We start from the raw sequence: 20,366 nt of genomic DNA, 5'->3' as shown, positions 1-20,366 counted from the left end.
ACAAAGAAAGTGAAGTAACTGGCTGAAGCAGGATGTTAACCCCTGACAATTTAAAAGGCTTTACTGCATGCAGGGTGTTGCATCCCAGTCCACGCAGATGAATACTGGGGTGTTCAGAGACCCTGCTGAGGAAAACTCAACTTCACATTGCCAGAGCAGTAATAGATTATCAATAGAAACATAGAGAGGGGAAAAAAAAGGCAGCTCATCCAAGAGGTACAACACAAGCCCTGAATTCCCTGGATGCAGCCCCTGAGGATGGGCAGAAGCAAGCTGTTCTTTCATCAGCAGGGAACCAACAGGAAGATCTTCATGGTGTGTGAATACTGCTTGTTTCAAGGACAGAAACCAGAAGCATCAAGTTGGATACAGATTAAATCTAAACAGGGAGATGGTTTCTACTTGTTGGCCTCCAGAAATAACCACAAGCTTGGAAACTAAGTGTTCCTACAGGTCACCTGGCTATTTTTCTCCTATATATTCAAATCAAACTCAGCTTAACATGGCTTTGACTGACTTGCTACAGCGATCTTTCCTCTTCCCTTTGGTGTGTGGGCTCAGCCAGGAGCCACTGCCAGGACAAAAGCACCAGGAACAGAAGCACACAGGATTTTTCCTGCCAGGGCTGAAGAAACCTTCCCAAAAATAAGGGGAAAAGTTAACTTTGAATTTCTTAAGGAAATATATAAATGGAAAACAACATGATCAAGAGCAAACAAGTTTTAAAACTACATTTCCCGTAATTTTTTAGAAGCATACAAACCACAGTGCCATCATACACTGTCATCCAAGGTCTCAAACTCTTTGTATTTCATGAATACCACCGAGCCATCCATCACTCCAACATGGTTCTTCAAGCACAATGCTTTAGCCGACCGTTCCACACACCCACCCCTCTCACCTCATCATTCAAGCTTCCCAAACGCATGTACTTTGCATTTTAATTCCTCTGGAGACACAAATAAATCTTCCCTGCCCTCTCAAAGCACAGAATTAGAGCATTTTTTTCTCCAACAAAAATACTGATGAAATGCTGTTTGATTTTCTGTACATTTCCCAGTTTTCCATCAATTCCACAACCCTGTGCTGCATATTGCTTTTAGAAAAGCAAAGCTCATTTCTGCATCAGGATACAGGATTAGTTGGATACTTGTATAAAAGTATTGCCTATCAGTTAACAAGTATTGAGTAAGCAAGGAGGAGAAGAGGCAGCAGAACTACCTTTTGGCAGCAAGAACTCAAACCCACAGAGCAGAGAACAATCTAAATTTGACAAAGGCTATGAGGTTAATTTATTTTTGAGTGAATTTTAGGGGTTTTGAAAGCACAACTGGCTGTCCAGACATAAGCTTCACAGAAAATAAGCAGCAGCAAGAGAAATAAGACAATCATAGAATCACAGACTGGTCAGGGTTGGAAGGGTCACACAGTTCCAACCCCCTGCCACAGGCAGGGACACCAACCTCCAGGCCTGGAGCTACACAAGGTTGCCCAGGGCCCCATCCAACCTGACCCTGAACACATCCAGCCATGGGGCATCCACCACCTCTCTGGGCAGCCTGTTCCAGCCCCTCACCACTCTCTCTCTAAAGAACTTCCCCCCTAATATCTCATCTAAACCTTCCTTCCTTCAGCTTCACTCCATCCCCCTTGTCCTGCCATTATCTCCCCTTTTAACAAGCTGATTCCCCTCCTGTTTCTCTGCTCCCTTCAGGGACTGACAGGCTGCATTATTGATGCACACAAAACCACTCTAGATATACATATAAACACACACAGAACACACATGTTATGAGGTCAGAGAAAGCCAAACAGAAGGGAGAGGTGTGTTCATTAACAGGGCCCATGGGGAGCAGCACAGCCCCATCCCTGCTGCACTGAAGGCTGCGAGTCCTGCCTGGTGACAGGCTCCATCCCCCAGTGCACCACAGCTGAGCGGGGTGTCCCCTGCAGCCCCCCACTGTGCCACCCGTGCCAGGCTGGGCAGCACAAGCAGCCCATCCATGCCTTCAACCTGTCACAGCTCCACTGAAGCACATGAAAGACATTCTTAACAGCCAGTGACATGCAAACACCTGGTTAGGAGCCTCTGATAAGATCCAGAAGCCATTAAGTAGTGTTGTTCTGTCAACAGAACTGGACTGAGCTCAGATTAATGACCCTGCTATTAAAACCCATTCATTTACATTTTTTAGTGGCTCTGCAAGAGTGATGTTAGACTGCAGCACTCGCTGCAACCCAAAAGGCTGAGAGTTAAAGAACAAGCCAGCCATGCAGAGTTTCTCCTTCCCCCTTTGAAAATGAAGTTGGTTGAGCTGGGGAAGTCAAAGATTAATATCAAAAATACATGATGTGCCTCTATAACCTTCCTGAGGAGTGCTTTTGGTAGGCTTAAACTCTCACCCGAGTTGTCTCACATCCCTCCTATCCAGGACAGACAAGTAAAACATCTTGTATCACTGACTTCAGCCCCAAAGACCACGCAACCCAAGCCAAGAGAAGGACAGATTACTCCAGAGAGCTATAGATGAATGAAGGAAAGGTCTAACACTCAGTGTAGCTAGCTTAAAAAGCAAGCTTCAAAATGGTGCTGGGGAGACCTGTATCATTTTACTCAAGCCCCAACACCAGCAACTTCATCTGTGCTCCTCCTCTTTATTCTTGCAAACCTTGTACTCAAAAATACACATCACTCATTTGGTGTGGCTCACAAGGGCTCAGTAATTCCAAAGTATCTCAAAAGCAAAGCTCAATCTGAACTGCTTTTGGTCTTGCTGATGCAGCACGTGGTAACATGGCTGGTGGATTGTTTTTTAGAGATTTATTCTTACTTCATCACCATCCAAAACTGCAGGGAATAAATTTACAACCTGTGTAACGCCTTGCTGCTCAAGTAACTGTACTGAAGGCTTACTTAATGGAAAAGCTTTACTTCTTGAAAGGTTCACTCTCCAGGATCTCTATCTTCCAGTTTTCCTTCTCCTCAGCTTTTTTCAACCAACTCTTAAGGTTTAACCATGTGTGTATCATGTATTTGTTATAAATTCTAACTCTGGAGATTAACCTTCCTCCAAGTTCAGTCTAAAGCACTATCAAAAGGTAAAGTCTGTTCTCTGGGCCACCAGCCTCCAGGCCTGGAGCTACACAAGGTTGCCCCAGGGCCCCTTCCAACCTGACCCTGAACACCCCCAGGGATGGGGCATCCACCACCTCTCTGGGCAGCCTGTTCCAGCCCCTCACCACTCTCTCTGTGTTGACTTCATACCTTCTTTTTTGTGCTAACTGGAAGAAATTAGAAGTTACTAAACCCATCCAGAGTTACATAGCTGTGGTTACACATTCCCTGATCTGGTGTAAGATCTGCCAGCCCAAAGCCAATCAACTACAAACATTATTTTATTGGAACCAGAATAGTTTTTGTCAGCACTTTGCATCACCTGGTCCCAGGATTTTTCATCTGACAGAAGAATCCTTTGGTATTTCCCTTATCATTGAACCATTGCCTATTTTCTCCCTCATTAACTTCTTCTCACAGCCCATAAACACCTAGTTTAACCGGCAATCATGTAGTAACAAAGAATGTTTCACTTCAGATGTAGAAATCTGTAAGACAAGTGCCTGAACCTACCTTTCACTGGCTCACTAGTGGAAAAGAAAGGTAAGACAAGAAGAAAGCATGGATGAATGGCACACCCCAAAGGGTCTGTGAGTCGTTTTACCAGCTAGGAGACAGTTTAAGAGGAGAGAACAAGGCTTTAGAAAGAAAGGACATCCAAAACTTCCATCCTCTCCACAGAGCTTCACTGAGCCCAAAAGCTGAATTCTTCATTTTTGATAAAACACATCCCAGTTGAAGTTACACCACTGGATGCTCAGTGCCCTTTTAAATTAAAAATTACAAGTTTTTGCTTTTGCTTCTTTATGATCTATGACCTGCAGTAAGTGTCAATTAGCACATCCTCCCTGGTTTTAAATCTCCTTGTCCTTTTAATGGAACAACCTTAATTGGTTACAACCTCCACTGCGTTGGGCAGCAAGGACAAGCCTGTGAAACAGCAGAGGTCCAGAGACAATGAGTAATGTGACAGTTTAGTGGTTGCAAAGGTCCTGCTCACCATGCTGAGTGAAGAGGTCACTGTGGACTATTTCTATCAAGCAGTACAGCTTCTGGATGGTGAGCCTGCTCACAGGGACGTTGAGGATGAATTCAGTGAAGAGCTTGCTACATAGAAAGGGACAAAAGATACATTAATCTCTCTCCAAAATACATTAAAAACCCCACATCTAATAGCACAGATGATGATAAACAGCTACATACTTTTGGACAAGCAAGCTCAATTTTTTCCAGACATAAAAGAGTTAGACAGGAATTGCAGAGAAATGTGAATTGTCTTTAATACATCTGCTGAGCTCTTTGTGTCTCTTCTTCTGCCCTCTCCCTTTTATCCCTCTTTTATGCTCTTTTCGTGGGATTCATTGAAGGTTTTAGATTCCAAATTTCAGTTGCCTGTGCTACTGTTTTCACATCAACCATCACAAACCATTAATGCAATCATATGGGACCACATAAACCAAAGAAACAACCCTGTAATTTGTGTTACAAACTTTCACCCCCCAAAAAAATAATCCAGAAGCACACACATTTTAGGATGGTAAGGTACCATCATCATCTCACCAGCTGAGATCCCACATAACACAGCTTTTAAGACTTCTCAATGATTTTGCATCACTTATTAACATCTCAGGCTATTTTGTTTTTCCTATTTAGCCTTCGCTTCTAAATATTATTAAATCCCAATTTCAATACTCTCAAGTAACAGAGAAATTGTGGTGTCTGGGGTAAACCAGGCCAAATCCTGACATGTTTTAGTTGACATACTTTCCCACTTCTTTTGCTATCATGTATCAAACTTAAGATTTACTCCAGAAACTCCACAGAGATGTAATCTCTGTGTCCAGAGGAAGCAGAAGTGTACAAGCAACAAGTGTACAGAGGCAAGCAGAAGATAAATTCCAAGTTCCTTGGGCCACTGGAATGTTAAACTAAGATTATATTCACCTACTTTATTTCTACCTTATCTTTCCCTCTTTTTGACACCCCAGAATGTACAAAACCAGACAATATATAGAAGAACTCTTGGTAGGAACTGATGAAACCACAGATCCCTCTAATCCCCCTGACCTTGCAGTTGTCGCTCCCTTTCACAGTACCCAATGAAAAGGATTCAGAAGATATAAACAGATGTTTCATATTTAAACAATTTTAACTAATTTTGTCTTTCCATTTCTTAGGAACAACTAGTAGTAAGTTATTTCTACAGCAAACATTCTCTTACAGGCATGAAGAGCTAAATAGATAAAAAGGGTTGTTTTTCCATTTTCAATTTAGACACTCTGTAATAGCACTGTGAAAGAAAAACTGATTTTTCTTCTCTTTAAATTACAAGTTCTCCTGAAATACTAGTTTTGATTTGGTTTCTGGTTTGTTGGGGTTTTTTGTTCCACACATTTTCTTATTACCCTTTGGATTTACTAACAACACGTCAGGTTTGCAGGCTACTGAAATGTTGATCCAGCAATAGGGTTCACTCAAAACCCCAGTTTTTCAAGTATAAATTTAGTTTAAATAATGAGTATCAAGTATACAGCTTACAGGTTTCAGTGTCAGTCCCCTGATTGCCAATTCCTGCTGTCTCATCACATGATTGTATTCAACAGGACTGAAAGTCTGTCAAGATACCTGTCAAACCTCACAATCATACTCATTACTTTAAATCCAGCCTATTTGTGTAGCCCTACTAATAATTATAAGGGGAAAAAGAAGGGGTAAAACGTCTCAGGTGAGCATATTTCATTGCTTCTATATGTAACTTTCTTTATGTGTGTACATATACGTATATAACTACACATTATCTCTACTCACCTAAGTTCCTTTGGATCAAATACCAACTTCACGTCGTTGACAATAGCTGGCAAGTATTTAAGTGCTGCCCCCTGAAAAAACAAAACACAATAAACAAATTCTTATCTCTTTAAAGGTGATGCAAAGACAGTGAGAATCACACAAGAGTAGGTTGCTTTGACTCAACTATTTTTGGTGGCTTGAGCTGAACCCTGCTGGCTGGCTCTTAGTGCATTCTTCTGGGGTAGGTTACCCAAACTGAAAATGAAACTTCTGGATTTAGCAGATTTAAATGAAGAAAGAGGCATGGAAGATTAGTGAGGGAAAACTGACAACTAGCATCAAAATTAGAGACTCATAAGCTACTTCCAACATCTTACAGAAACTTCTGGAGTATCAGTACAACACATAAGTTGCGTTCCTCTAATCACTGTTTCATCATCTTCTATAGACCTGGAGAAGCACCTTCTCCTCATAACCCATCCCGGAGTTGTTTAGTTTTCCCTCCACTACTTAAAAATGAAACAAAACCACACAGTTACGATCATCCCCTGCAGTAAGTTCTTGGTAGGCACTGATGAAACCAGTTCTAACTCCCCCTGACCTTGCAGTTGTCACTCCATAGCACAGTACGCAAGGAAAAGGATTCAGAAGATGTAAACAGATGCTTCATATTTAAACAATTCTAACTAATTTTGTCTTACTACTAGTTCTTCCTAACAAATAGAAAGTTATTTCTAGAGCAAACATTCTCTTGCAGGCATCAAGAGCAAATATCCAGCAATTAAAGACTCCTGCTCAGTGAATCTGTGTGCTCAGAAGACACGTTCAGTTAGACCTCGAGTAATGGACCTGCAGTAAAACCACAGATAAAAATCACTTAGTCTACACAAATAGCATGCTCAGTCAGGTGAGGTTGTTTTGTTTGGCTGCTTTTTTTTTCATTTGTAAATAGATTTAAATGCCCTATTTACCATAAAAGATTAAAATGTTCAATCTAAAAGACCCCAAGACAAAAGTCTGTGGTGTTAATCGTAACCCCATTAGGTCACACAGAGTATTTTTAGTGAGGTTCCTCAAGTTCTTGTATCCACTGAGCATCAGACTAGGAAAAACCCCAGAGTGATTCAAACAGAAACCAGAACAGCCAGACTTACCTCGTTTACTTCTGCATTTTATTGATAATATCAAATGGTTTGATTACAGGTATATTTTTGCTTCCAAAAGGGGAACAATTCATTCCCCATTCAGGGTATTTCCATTTCTGGGTTTAACACTTCGAATTTGTGGTTTTCATCAGTGAGAGCACCACATGCTCCTTCCCCTTCTGAACCAGAAGGGAGACAAGTCCTTGTACTTACCTGGTTTTCATCAATTCTTTTCTAGCTTGAAGTCCATGACAAGCAACTCTACTACACAGCTCCATGGTCAGAGGGATTCAAGAGACAGAAAAATTCTGTTTAATGGTAGTTAACAGCAACAAGAGCCCCAAGGAAGCAGACTTGAGGAGTAGTGCATCCTAGGTAGAAAAGACTCATAGAATTGAGTCTCCTGAGGTGGCAGGGATCCATAAGGACCATCAAGTCCAACTCCTGGCTCCACACCAGCCAAGTCAAAACATGGGACTGAGGGCATCGTCCAGACACTTCCTGCCCTCAGCCCAGCTCAGGGCTGTGGCCACTTTCCTGAGGAGCCTGTGCCAGCATCTGATCCCAGTCTCAGTACAGAACCTCTTCCTGACATCCAGCCTAAACCTCCCCTTCAGCTTCATGTTGTTCTCCAAAGTTCTTTCATTGGTCACCAGAGAAGATTGGTGCTGTCCCTTCGCTCCCCCTCAGCAGGAAGCCACAGACCCCTTGAGGTCTCCCCTCAGCCTCCTCTACTCCAGGCTGCTCAAACCCAGGGCCTTCAGCCTCTATTTGTAAGCCTTCCCTTCCAGACCCTTCCCCATCCGTGTTGCCCCCCTCTGGACACTCTCCAACAGTTTCCTGCCTCTCTTGCCCTGTGGCACCCAAACCTGCTCCCAGAACTTGAGTGAGGCTGCCCCAGCACCATGCAGAGTAGGACAATCCCTCCCTGGACCAGTTGGCCATGCTGGGCTGATGCACCCCAGTATGTGCACCCCTCTGGCTGCCTGGGCACACTGCTGGCTCACAGGTAACTCATTGTCAACCAGGTACATCCAAACCACTTGTCTGTTTTCAAACAGCTACACGTCCCTGCCACAACCCCAGCAATTTTAAATCAAATCCCCCCATTCCTGAATGCATGAGGTCAGCTGTTTGATTACAGTCACAAGGGACACCTCTGCCCAAGTTGTTAAGCAAAGAAGTGTGGAGAAAAAGGTTTAGAAGCCACTACCAATCAAATACTTTGACTTTCCAGCTAAAAATACAAGTACCATTAATGATTAATACATACTATTTTAGAGCAAAGTTCAGGTTTATTATACAGTCTAATTATTTTAATTAAATCATTTGCATATCTCTGTATAAGATTAGCAGAGGTATCAGTGATACAAAATACACCTTTTCTTGAATAATGTATGAAGCTGTTATTAATTTACATACTTGTCTGGAAAAATGCAGATTATAAAAGTTCTTCTGGCTAGCTGGTTTAAGAAAGCATACATTCACAGCCAAACACCAGGCTCAAAAAGCACCAATTCAGGCAAATCTTTTCTCTAGATTACAAAGCACTATTGGATTCTTGAGGAATTTTAGCAGCTTTGCTATTCCAGCAAGTACTGGAAACATCATCCATCCTTGAGGAAAACACTAGGCTACAGCAGCCCAACAGATTTCTAGTTCAAATACTGTGTTACTGAAACTTAAACACACACTATGTTCATCTTCAAATCAGCTTGGATATTCATCTGCAAGTTGATATGAAAATTTCTTCTTCACTAAATATTCCTTACTACAGAGGCACTGCCAACACAGAGAACAAGATTTATCAGGTGACATGGTTATAGCTCATGCCCAATTCTGTTCTCAAATTCGGTTTATCTTCTAGAATTGAGTAAACACCCCATGTTTTGACAAGGGGAAATGGGCTCAAGCTGCCCCAGGGCAGGGTCAGAGCAGATGGGAGGGAAAAGTTCTTCCCTGGCAGAGTTGTGGGGCTGTGGCACAGGCTGCCCAGGGAGAGGGCTGAGTCCCCACCCCTGGGTGTGTTTAACAGAGGGGAGATGAGGTGCTCAGGGATCTGGTTTAGCACAGGACAGGGATGGTTGGACTCGATCTTAAAGGTCTTTTCCAACCTTGTGATTCTGTTTTCTACCAACAAATAAAATAAGAAGGCATATATCACAGAATCACAGGGGTTGGAAGTGACCTCCAGAGCCAATGGCTGCAACCCCCCCTGCCAAAGCAGGGTCCCTAGGACAGGTCACACAGGTCGGTGTCCAGACGGGGCTGGAATCTCTCCAGAGAAGGAGACTCCACACCCCCTGGGCAGCCTGTCCCAGGGCTCCCTCACCCTCACTGGGAAGAAGTTCTTCCACATATTGGTGTGGAACTTCCTATCCCCAGTGTTTGTCCCATTTGGTGCTTGTCATTCATTTTTAGAAGTTGTGATTTTTTCATGTGCTGAAGCATTCACAGAAACAGAGGAAAAGCAGGAAAAAACCCAACCAGGCAAACAAAACCTGAAGAGTTTTGAATTAAAAATTCACTAACAGGCTCTCCTTCTACAGCATGAACTCTTCAGGAGAGAAAAAAAAACCTGCCAACTAACCTGAAGGAGCCAGGGAGGGAAGTTTGCCAACACTCACTGACCACTTAAAAGAGCGAAAAACCAACCATGTCAATAGGTTAGCTGCAAATTCCAGAGTGTTCCAGCTTTTTATTCATAGTCCATTTAAACTGTCAGGCTGGATCATCAAACATCTCCACGTATGCTTAAAGGACTACTTACATGCTCAGAAATCAAGCTCATAACTGTAATTATGCAAATAGTCCCATTATGTGCACGCTTATGTGTTTTGATGGATGAGGGCTCTAATGACCAGTTATAAACCGCAGCCATCGCTGTGTTTTTATTTGCTTATCATTCAAATGCATGTAGCAATAAATGTTTAGTAACACACACTAAAAGAGAGCTTGCCTTTTATATCTTGGATTAAAATTTCACGCCACGCGGGCGCAATCATTAAAATTAACACTTTAATGGCTTCCCATGAAGTCCTATCAGGTAAAACTGTTTGCAACATCAATTTAAAAGCCTGTAGTTACAACAATTATCAGCCATTTGGGTTGTGGTTTATGGGCAAAGCAATTAAAGTTTAATATCTTAAAATTTAAAGGAAATTGTGGAAGTCTATTTCCCAATTTCAATCTCAGCTCAGTCAATTATATGACAGACAGCACGATCAGACAAGTAGGCTCGGCAGCCCCACGATTAAATCTGCATCCAAAGGTCTACTAAAGTCACTTCTTGTTGGTAGTAACTCTCATAAAAGAACAGCTCTTGTTACAGATCTTACTCGGTTAGAAGCCACAGCTGAAAGTAGATGTTTGTTAGCAGAAGCACAATCACAACGCTGGCTATTCCCAGGATACTGGAATATATAAGTGAGGAATATTAAATTCAGCAGATAAAAAGCCTGTTCTTGTCTTTTCATATAACATCAGGAAAAAAAAACACCCCACAAGCAAGCAATCTGTTTTGGATATTTTTCATTGAAGGAAACTAAATTAGATTACTTTCCACTCCTGATCAGCGTTGGACAAAGGATCAAATTCCTCATTTCCACAAGAGCTACATGGCAAACTAAATCAAAGGCTTAATTTCACAGTTCCACAGCGATCCCCAAGACACTTGGAAATTCAAAACAACATTAGAGAAAAAACACAAGAACCTTAATTCTTTGAGTTTTAATCAAACAGGTTTTTTGCAGTAATTGCCATGTGATCACATTAGATACAACGCTGGAAATATCAGCCTTACATACTTAGGCAATAATTATGCATAGTTTCAAGCTGGGCTGCAATAAAAATCTGACTGCCCAAAGGGGCTTCTCCCTTTGTGGAAAGCAAGTGACAGATTATTACTACCCTTATCAAGTTACAAAATCATCTATTTAAAGTACTACAGGGCACACACATAAACTAGTGAAGGGGAAGAATAAAAAGAGAGAGAAAGCAGAAATGAGACTGTGCATCCCATGAATAATGGATGTATTTTCTCTGTTACTGAGTTAAACTTCCTTGTGTCCTTCCTGTTACACTGACTCTCAGGGTGTTACTGGAAGCTTTTACCTGGGATGCGATTCACGGGCATCTCAAGGATGAGCGTGACATCAACATGCACGTGGCAGCCAGGGAGCTCACTCAAAGTACCTCTCATCCCTTCTCTCTGGTACTCCAAGTACCATGGCACAGAGTCACAAGGTTGGAAAAGACCTTTAAGATCATCAAGTCCAACCGTCCCTGTCCTGTGCTAAATCAGATCCCTGAGCACCTCATCTACCCGTCTGTGAAATACACCCAGGGCTGGGGACTCAGCCCCTCCCTGGGCAGCCTGTGCCACAGCCCCACAACTCTGCCAGGGAAGAACTTTCCCCTCACATCTGATCTGCCCCTGCCCTGGTGCAGCTTGAGCCCATTGCCCCTTGTCCCATCTCCTGTCCCCTGGCTGAAGAGACCATCGCCCACCTCTCTGCACCCTCCTGGCAGGGCAGGGGAGGTGGGGAGAAGGTCTCCCCTCAGCCTCCTCTTCTCCAGGCTCAACACCCCCAGCTCCCTCAGCTGCTCCTCAGAGGATTTGCCCCCCAACCCCTTCCCCAGCCTGGTTGCCCTTCTCTGGACTCGCTCCAGGACCTCGATGTCCTGATGGTGAGGAGCCCAGAACTGGACCCAGCACTCGAGGTGCAGCCTCCCCAGTACCCAGTCCAGGGGCACAATCCCCTCCCCAGACCTACTGGCCACACTATGTCTGATACAAGCGAGGATACCACTGGCCTTCCTGGCAACCCAGGCACACTGCTGACACGTAAGGGATGTCTCCTCCCTCCATTCTCCCTTTCCTTACCACACACAGCCATGCCCATGCAACAGTAGTAACCAACACTTACTACATGAGCCAGCTGCCAGTAGGACCTATTGAACCACTCAGTGGATGAGTGCAGTGCTTCAAGGATACCCTTGCAAACTATAAAAAGGTAATTAAGTATGTAAAGAAATAAAACTCACAAAGTGAAAATAATAAGGTCCACAAAAGTCAAAGCTTTGACTTAAAGAGAATAAATTAAGCAATAATTGATGGTCACAGCTCTCTGCACAGCCAATATAGAGGACGAAATTCCTGGGTTTCATCACTCCACAGAGTAACTGCAACTTATCCCTTAAACCGTCACAACCACCTCTTTATCAAGAGCAGTCATCCCTTGCAGCCTTTAAGAGAAATTAAATGATGTGCTTATTATAATGACTTAACAGCTAATTGTACTTTCCCAAACTCCTTCAGAACTAGCAGCCAAATAACACAAGGTGGGGGGGATAAGAGGGGTGCTCATCTGAAGATACAAAAATCAAAGATTAGTTGGGGGAAAAAAAACCCCCAGCAGATATGGTTAAGAAGGTCAGGACAAACAAGGGCAAGTAGAATGGTTTCTAGTGGTGGTCCCTCTGAGCATTAGTGAAGTGTCAATTGAGGTGCCCATGCTGCCACAGCTCTTTTTTTGCCTGATGGTTCATTTCCAGACAGGTTTAAGGAGACATGAATGGGTAAGGAATGGGACCTACCCAGAGAAAAGCCTTCCCAAGTCAGGAAGAGACAGGAGCCAGACTGATGGGTCTCAGCAGAGCCCGATTTGCAAATCCCAGAGTTCACTGCAGTTGGCTCTAGTCCTGGAAAGCAGCACTACCTTAAAGTGTTTGGTCACCAAAGGCCAAAGTCATCTACTCCACCTCCCAAAAAGCCACGTAGCTTATTGTTTCAGACACTGCTGGTCCAACACAAGAGCCAGCCATGCAGAGCACATCTACACAGAAGCACCTGTGCTCAGAAACATGGCTAAGCAGCATGACAAGCTTAGCACAACTACAGCAGATTTCACATGTCATGTGGAGCCACATCTGAAACACGTCACGCTGCAGCCTGGGCTGGGCAAGCGCTGCTTGTGAGCATCCCCATTAGTGTCACGTCTGGTCACTGCTGACACATCCAAAGGCTTTTGGAATTAAAAAAAATTATCCTCTCCTAAGACAAAAATTCTATTTCACCACAACTGAACTAAGTTGCTGATGTCCTAACACAAAGCCACCCTGGATAGGGGCCAAAACTGCAGCACGATGTTGTACCACAGCATCCTTTTACCCATTGACAGAGAACAAGTTGTCCACAGAAGCATTACTCTGACACCTTAAAGCATGCTAAACTAAGGATAGCCATGCTAAGCAGCTTCAAATCATGCCTGATATAATTCTGGGTAACAGATATAGACAATGGATGTTCTATTAATTTCATTTTGTTTATTACACAGCTGAGAGTATTGAGCAATCCCTTCGTTATCACAAACCAGAAATCACTACTGTGGTAACACCACTGGTCACTGGTAAATGAAAACAAAACGGTGCAGAGTACAGCAAGAGAGTCCTGCAGCAACAGAAAACTCTAACTTTCCTTCCTTTCTTGGGTTTATACTTAAAAAGAACATCCAAACAAGAGTACCGAAGGCTTCTTTGCAGTCACAGTTTAAGAAAACTTCAGTACTGACTTCAGGATGTCATTAGGATGAATAAATGACATTTGCAAAGTATTAAAGAAGATGTATTCTGATGAGTATACTACAAGTTCTGTCAAGGATTTAAGTTCATCTCTTTGGAATGAATAAAAGCCAAACCACCCAATATAAAAATATCATTTTCCAAGTCATTCATTTCAAGCAGCACATCTAGTCTCACATTTAAGCATAACATCTCTTTACCAAATACAGTATATTCTTATGAACTCTTTTGTTTGCTGTAGCAATAAATTTGTTTTACCTGACTCCATCTGTACATGATTTTAATGATAACTTTCATCTTTTCAGCACAAAGCACCTCCACCTACCTACTACACAAGCATCGTCCCAGATGCCATTCTACACAGCTCAGCATCCCAGCCAAATCAAGCCCAGTCAGCAGTTGGATGAAACCGATTCCAGGAACGCCTCAACACTGGTTTTGAATTGTTCCAGCCTCCAGCAGCCACTTGTGCCAAACCACAACTGAACCAGAGCCTCTGACATGAAATTCAGTGTAAAACAGGACAGAAAAGGATCACAATTAAGTGGCATTACACTTTTCTCCAGTTTATTCTACTTTTTGCCAGTCTAACAATGGACTTTCCCATATAGCTTCTAGGAGATGAAGAAACCTCTGTCCATGGCTGCACTTTGCTGCTTGACTCATTTGAAATGATGGTAATAAAGTATTCAAGCTGCTGGAAAAGCCCTTGCAGACTAATGCAGTCTCTCTTGTGTTCTTCTGAGGTACCTCAGAAGCTTGTAATGCATTGAAATGAAGATAGGAAAATCTTTTTCAGTGGCTTTAGCAATAAATGGAGCCTGGAACAGGCTGCCCAGGGATGGGGTTGAGTCCCCAACCCTGGGTGTGCTTAAAAAAAAAAAGGGCAGATGAGGTACTTAGGGATATGGTTTAGGATAGGATGGGAATGGTTGGACTTGATGATCTTAAAGGTCTTTTCCAACCTTGTGATTCTGTGATGGTTTAATATTAGAGGAGGAAAAAGGACAGTACAGATACTGAGAAAAATACACCATGTGTTAGAAGTGACAAGGATTATTAGAAAACCACACTCACAAGAGAACTCACATTAGGAGAACGTTATCACCTTCCGCCCCAGCTCTCTGTGGTCACATTACAGGATAATTTTATATACACACCTACTTCATCAAGATCATTTCAAGCTCAGAGAACTAACTCAGCTACCAGCCTGTCTTTACCCCCTCCCCCTCATCCTGAGCAGCACTACAAAGTCACACGTAACAGCAACACATGAGAGCAAACTGCAAGAACCCCGCTGAGAATAGTTCAGCTCCCTCACACAAACACAGCCTAAATCAGACAGTTCTCCTCAATTCCATGCAGCTGGCTCAACTGCCCTTGTTTCAAAGAGATGTAAGAATAAATTAACTAGGAAGCATTTGCATTTTCATCTCAACTTGAAGCGTCATGCCAGGCTTCAGCTGAGCTCCTGCTTCAACAGGGAAAGGTTAAGGAAATAATTATCAGGCACCAATTAGCAGAAAACACAGAAGCTCATTCCATTTGTAGCCAGTAAAAAAATATGTATACACACCAAATGCTGCACACCTGATTTAGAGTCATTCTTAAAAATCAAGGTGATAACTTGAAAACCAGAGTTTACTCTCTCCACAGCTCAAACTATTCCTGCAGCCAGCTCTCACTTGCCAACGAAGAAGAAACTTGCTTAGTAAGAGATGGGCAAAACATCTGCCAGCTCAAGTCACTGCATTTCCCTCTCCAGTTTGGAGAGCTGCACATCATAAAGGAGGAAGAAAGGATAGAAGGCAGCCTCTGAATGCCTGCCTGGCTTGTAATAGGCACTGAGACACAAAGACAGCCCAAACAATGGCAGGACAAGGGGGATGGATTAAAGCTAAAGGAGGGAAGGTTTAGATGAGATATTGAGGGTGAAGTTCTTTCCAGAGAAAGTGGTGAGGGGCTGGAAGGGGCTGCCCAGAGAGGGGGTGGGTGCCCCGTCCCTGGGGGTGTTCAAGGCCAGGTTGGCTGGGGCCCTGGGCAACCTTGTGTAGCTCCAGGCCTGGAGGTTGGTGTCCCTGCCTGTGGCAGGGGGTTGGAGCTCTGTGATTCTTGGGGTCCCTTCCAACCCAGACCAGTCTGGGACTCTATGATTTAAGTAACTAGCTATGAAAAACAAGCTCTGCATTGTTTTCCCCACTGTAATCTATACCATAGTAGCTGTCCAAACTCAAACCTATAGGACTGGCTGCTTCATAGACTAGGATGAATAGGGTTTTAATTCATTTCTTACACATAATGGTTTGATTGCAGCACGAGTCCACTGAGAGCTGTGAATGCTAGTGAAGCTCTGCCCAAACCATCCCCCAAGAACACACGAATTTTTACCTATTTACTGTAAAAATACACAGTTGAAGCACCACAACAATTCAAAATATAAGTCTAATAATGGCTTTAATTGTTTTTTTGCCACACTAAAAGCTTACAGAAGCCAACTTTACACTCTGACAAAATAAAACAGAACTGTTTTTCCAGGCATACACTGAGCCAGCCCCTACAACCATCTGTATGAAGGACTGGGGCACCACTTCTTCAGCTACAACATGACCATCAGAGCCTTCTCCTCTGACTAATTCCACACAGGAAACAGTGAAGGGCAGACCACTGACACAATTTCACCCCAAGACTCCTTGGAGGACCCCGTGCAGAAGACTAGGCCACTGCCCCTTCCAGCCACCAGACTGGGAGTCAAAGCATCCTCAGCAATGCAAAGCCTGATGTTAGTGCAGTAGAGGATTTTGCAGATAGAAAGGGCTTTTGGTCTTTTGGTTTTTTGGGGTTTTACTCCCCTTTTTAAGTTTTCAGAAAAAAATTAATCAGTGCTATGTACAGTTATTCCTACTTGTGGCCAGCTCAACCACTTAGTAACATTTCTACTATGCTCTCCACAGAAAATGTTTTTGATTTTGTTACCTTAAAGGCTGAAATGGAGGGTCAGGTTTGCACAGCAGCCACACATACAAATCCTCCCCTACCTTAAGAAACTTAACTGTAAGCTTAAAAGAGGTACAAATTCAAAGTCTGTTTGTGCCTTCCAACTTAAAATCCTTGTACAATTCACAGAGTGTCCTTTTGAGGAAGCTATTTTTTTTTATACATGTACCAGAAGCCTTGAAAAATTCAAATAAATAAAATAAGGGGCAATTTAAATGCAAAATATTAAGTAACCTAAGATCTGAGCTAGTCAGAAACAGCTCATCGGCCTCCACAAGGACATAAATATTTGAATAGATAAAAGAGTAACTCTTGCTAAGAACAGAAAACCACAGTCATTCATTCTCCCCTGCTCAGTGTCAGCTTGAAGGCTACTCTCTTAACAGATAGGCAGAAGGGGGGAAAAATTCAGTATAGCCAGCCCAAAGAGGAAAGTTGTGAATGTTTCAGAAGAACTTTGCAGTGGCAGTTCTGCTTCATGTTGATAAACTATCAAGACAGATTAGGATTTCTGCAAGGAGAAATAGAAATATTTAAATGTGTGAATTAAGCATCTGTCTTCTCTTAACGTGAAGCACCTTAATTTTCTATGGAGGTCTTTTCAACTTCTTATCTCTCCAAACAGACTTATTTTGTATATACTTATTTAGCTCCCCCAATATGTGTTTAACAACACTAAAACCTCCTGAAACTGGATCTGCTGTTCTGAGCTGCACACCACAAGGACCTAACAACTTCTCTGAATGCCTTCATTAGTTTCCTTAAACTTCTGCAGAGTACCCAACAGCATGAGAAACTCTTCTGTAGCACCAACAGTTTGGGTAGCCCAGCACTTCATCTCCAGTGGTGCCCATGGGAGATGCCCTTGATAGTTTTGGGGGTCTGATCCCCTCCTGGCTCCACAGCACCCTTTGGAGGCTGCATCTTCACCCATTCTTTCAGAACATTTATGTCCTATCTATCTGCCTAACCTCTTCCTGGGCCTGCTGACACTGTCTGCCTCTATAAATAATCCCATGTGACAGCCAGCTTCAGAAGTGAAAAGCATTTCTCTACTTATTTTAAACTAACTCTTACCCACATCAGTGAGTGCACCCAGTTTCTTGTGCTGGGGGATGTGGTGCAGGAGTGTCACCAACACTCACCCAGCAGGAAGCTGCACCACTCCTGGTTCTCTGTACCCCTGTAACTATTTCCTGACATATGGAGACCAGAACAGTTCCTGGCACACCAAAGTGACAGCCCTGCCACGTTCTCATTGCCCCTCTGCCACCCAACACACTGGTGTTTCTTTGCCTGCCACTGCTCATGGAAGCTATCAGTGATGACTCCCCCAACTGCAACTGGCAGCTTTAAGTAGACCATCATGCAGGGATTAATTCAACACTCCTGAGATGCACTGCCTTACATTTGTGAACCCTGAAGCTCACCTTTCAGCCCACTCCCTTTTGTTCTCCTGAGGCTCCTCACCACTCCCATGGTACTTAACTACCAACTCCAGATCACTGACAAAGATGCTGAATGAATCCTGCAGTGTCATGTCCACTTCACATGGGTCCTGACACCCTCCCAAGGACTTCAAACAGCTTTGTCAGGCAAGATTCACAGAAGCCATCCTCACTTTCTCTCTCCAAAAACAACCCCAAAGCACCACATTCATCCACCTATTCAATATTTGTGTTCTTTGTAATAGAACCTCACACATTCCTAGGTACTGAAAAAACTGCAGTGCTTGAGTGCATATTTGAACATAATAAAAGCAATCTCACAAGCTGCAAAAAGCCAATACTAACAATTATGTATTCTAAGAGCTAAGTAATTAAGAGTCCAAAGGAGATGAAAGCAGTGAATAGCAAATGAAGGTTGTCAAAGCTTCAGAAAAAGCATCCATAAGCACACTTCTTGGACAGCCCCACACCGGCTCATCTGTCAGTGCTTCATCTACCAGCACACTTCATGGAGCCAAATGCAGACAGCAGATGTGCTCTGCCCAAGTTTGCAGAGATCTGGATGTGAAAGGATGCACAGACTAGGACAGGCACTGTTATAGGACAATCTCTCTAACCTTTGCTAGGAAGTTTGTCTTTTTTTCCCCCCCTGCATCTCAGGTGAGGACAACTAAATCTACTTTTGGGGGTTATTTTTAATTATTCTCTTTTCCAAGGTATAAACTGTTGAAAAAAAACCTCATGTTCAACTGCTTTCCTGAAGCAGGCCTCACAAAGGGGAAAATCAATCTTACATTCAGTCCCTGTATCTGAAAGCATCCTATTTGTAAAACACCAGATAGCACACACTGAGTCACCGACTCAAACTTCCCAATTTCCATCCAGGATAGATGCCTTGTCAATGGAAAGAAAAATACAGCTTTCTCCAAGCATGTAATACCCCATTTTGTTATCAGATGTTATAGTCTCAGTCTCTCTGCCTAAAATATTCAGGCTCACCAGCTTTATCCCCACTATCTATTTTTGCTGTGTGCTCAGCATGGTATTAGGAGCCCGAGACCTGCATGTGCTCAGCTACAAAGGACCGGTGTGTCTTTGACTTTGGTGTTTTCCTGCTGTACTTTTCCAGCTCCACTCAACAGGAACCTCTTGCACTGGCACAGTGCTCTGCCACTGCCTGTCTTCACCTCCTTTCACCTGCTATGAAAAAATCCCTCTAGCACACAACCACTGCACTTCTGAGCAGGAGGAGTCATACTGTCAAGCTGTCCCCAAATTCAACCCTAGTTCTTAACCCCCCTCTGATCATATTGCAACTGATTCAGAACGGCTGGATCAAGAGTTATGTCCTTTTATAAACTGTATTTGGAACCACACAGAGAACTTCAAGTTGCAGCTTATCAAATGTGTGTTGAAGAGAGGCTCTGGGCTTTTCCATGGAGAATGAGATTCACTAATAGAACATGGGGCCAGTATTGGCACAGTGACCTCCTTTCCATACAAAACACTACCATCCTGTAACTCCATGCTTCTGCCCTGCAGTATCAGCACCCATGTTCATTTGAGGTAACTCCCAATTCCAGGAGCCAGCTGACATTATCAAAGTAGCTACCATTTTAAATGGGATGAAAGAAGATGGGTGAAGGGTGGAGTCTGCAGTCTGACTAGCTACTGATTTTCCATTAAAAACATATAGGCCTTAGGATACTCTATTGAACTTCCTGAACAGCCTAGGGTATCAAGAAGTGCCTGAGAATGTAAGGATCTACAGTGCCATGGGCATCTTAAAGATAATACCTAAAATAACACCTTCAAGTTAAGGTTATACAAGTTAAATAAGGAAAACACCATTTCATCCCTACATTCCCTTTTAAAAATAAAAGTGAGCTATTTGCAGCAATTTAAGGAAACTTACTTCTTTGAAGCAGAGTCTCTATATAGTCACAAAGCCTTCTCTGGAAACACTAAGAATGAACCATGTTTGAGGTTAAACATGCTTTTGGGGAGAAACATAAGCACATCAACTGCCTAGCTATGGTTTAGGATGCAAAAGTAAACCCAAGACCGAGACCTGCATGGAACATACCTTCACTATGACAGTTTGATCGGAGATGCTGCTCATCATCTCATTGATGGACTTAAAGAGCTGCAGCAGAGACTCCCTGAAGTCAGCTTCTCCTTTGTTTTCATAAAGTCTGGAAAACAAATAGGTTTCATAAGCACAATTTAAAATGCATTCATAAAAAAAATCAGTTCAAACTTCAGATGTCAGTTTGTTCCACTACTTCAAGT

The 20,366-nt window shown here is 43.0% G+C and overlaps 1 protein-coding gene across 10 annotated transcripts in view; it reads right to left on the bottom strand.

Annotated features, from left to right (window-relative positions):
• DOCK1 (dedicator of cytokinesis 1) overlaps positions 1 to 20,366 on the bottom strand; it is a gene marked incomplete at its 5' end in the record, with an annotated part of 301,045 nt that overhangs the window by 214,307 nt on the left and 66,372 nt on the right. For all 10 annotated transcript variants that reach the window (XM_084265218.1, XM_084265212.1, XM_084265214.1 and 7 more), the window contains 3 exons: positions 4,116 to 4,222; positions 5,924 to 5,994; positions 20,161 to 20,269. In XM_084265218.1, coding sequence (XP_084121344.1) covers positions 4,116 to 4,222; positions 5,924 to 5,994; positions 20,161 to 20,269 — 287 coding nt within the window. The remainder of the gene's footprint in view (positions 1 to 4,115; positions 4,223 to 5,923; positions 5,995 to 20,160; positions 20,270 to 20,366) is intronic.

This window comes from Gallinula chloropus (genome assembly GCF_964237585.1).
Source record: "Gallinula chloropus genome assembly, chromosome: 5".
NCBI lineage: Eukaryota > Metazoa > Chordata > Aves > Gruiformes > Rallidae > Gallinula > Gallinula chloropus.
Note: the sequence above shows the minus strand (reverse complement) of the source record. Positions and strands in the feature narration are given on the sequence as shown.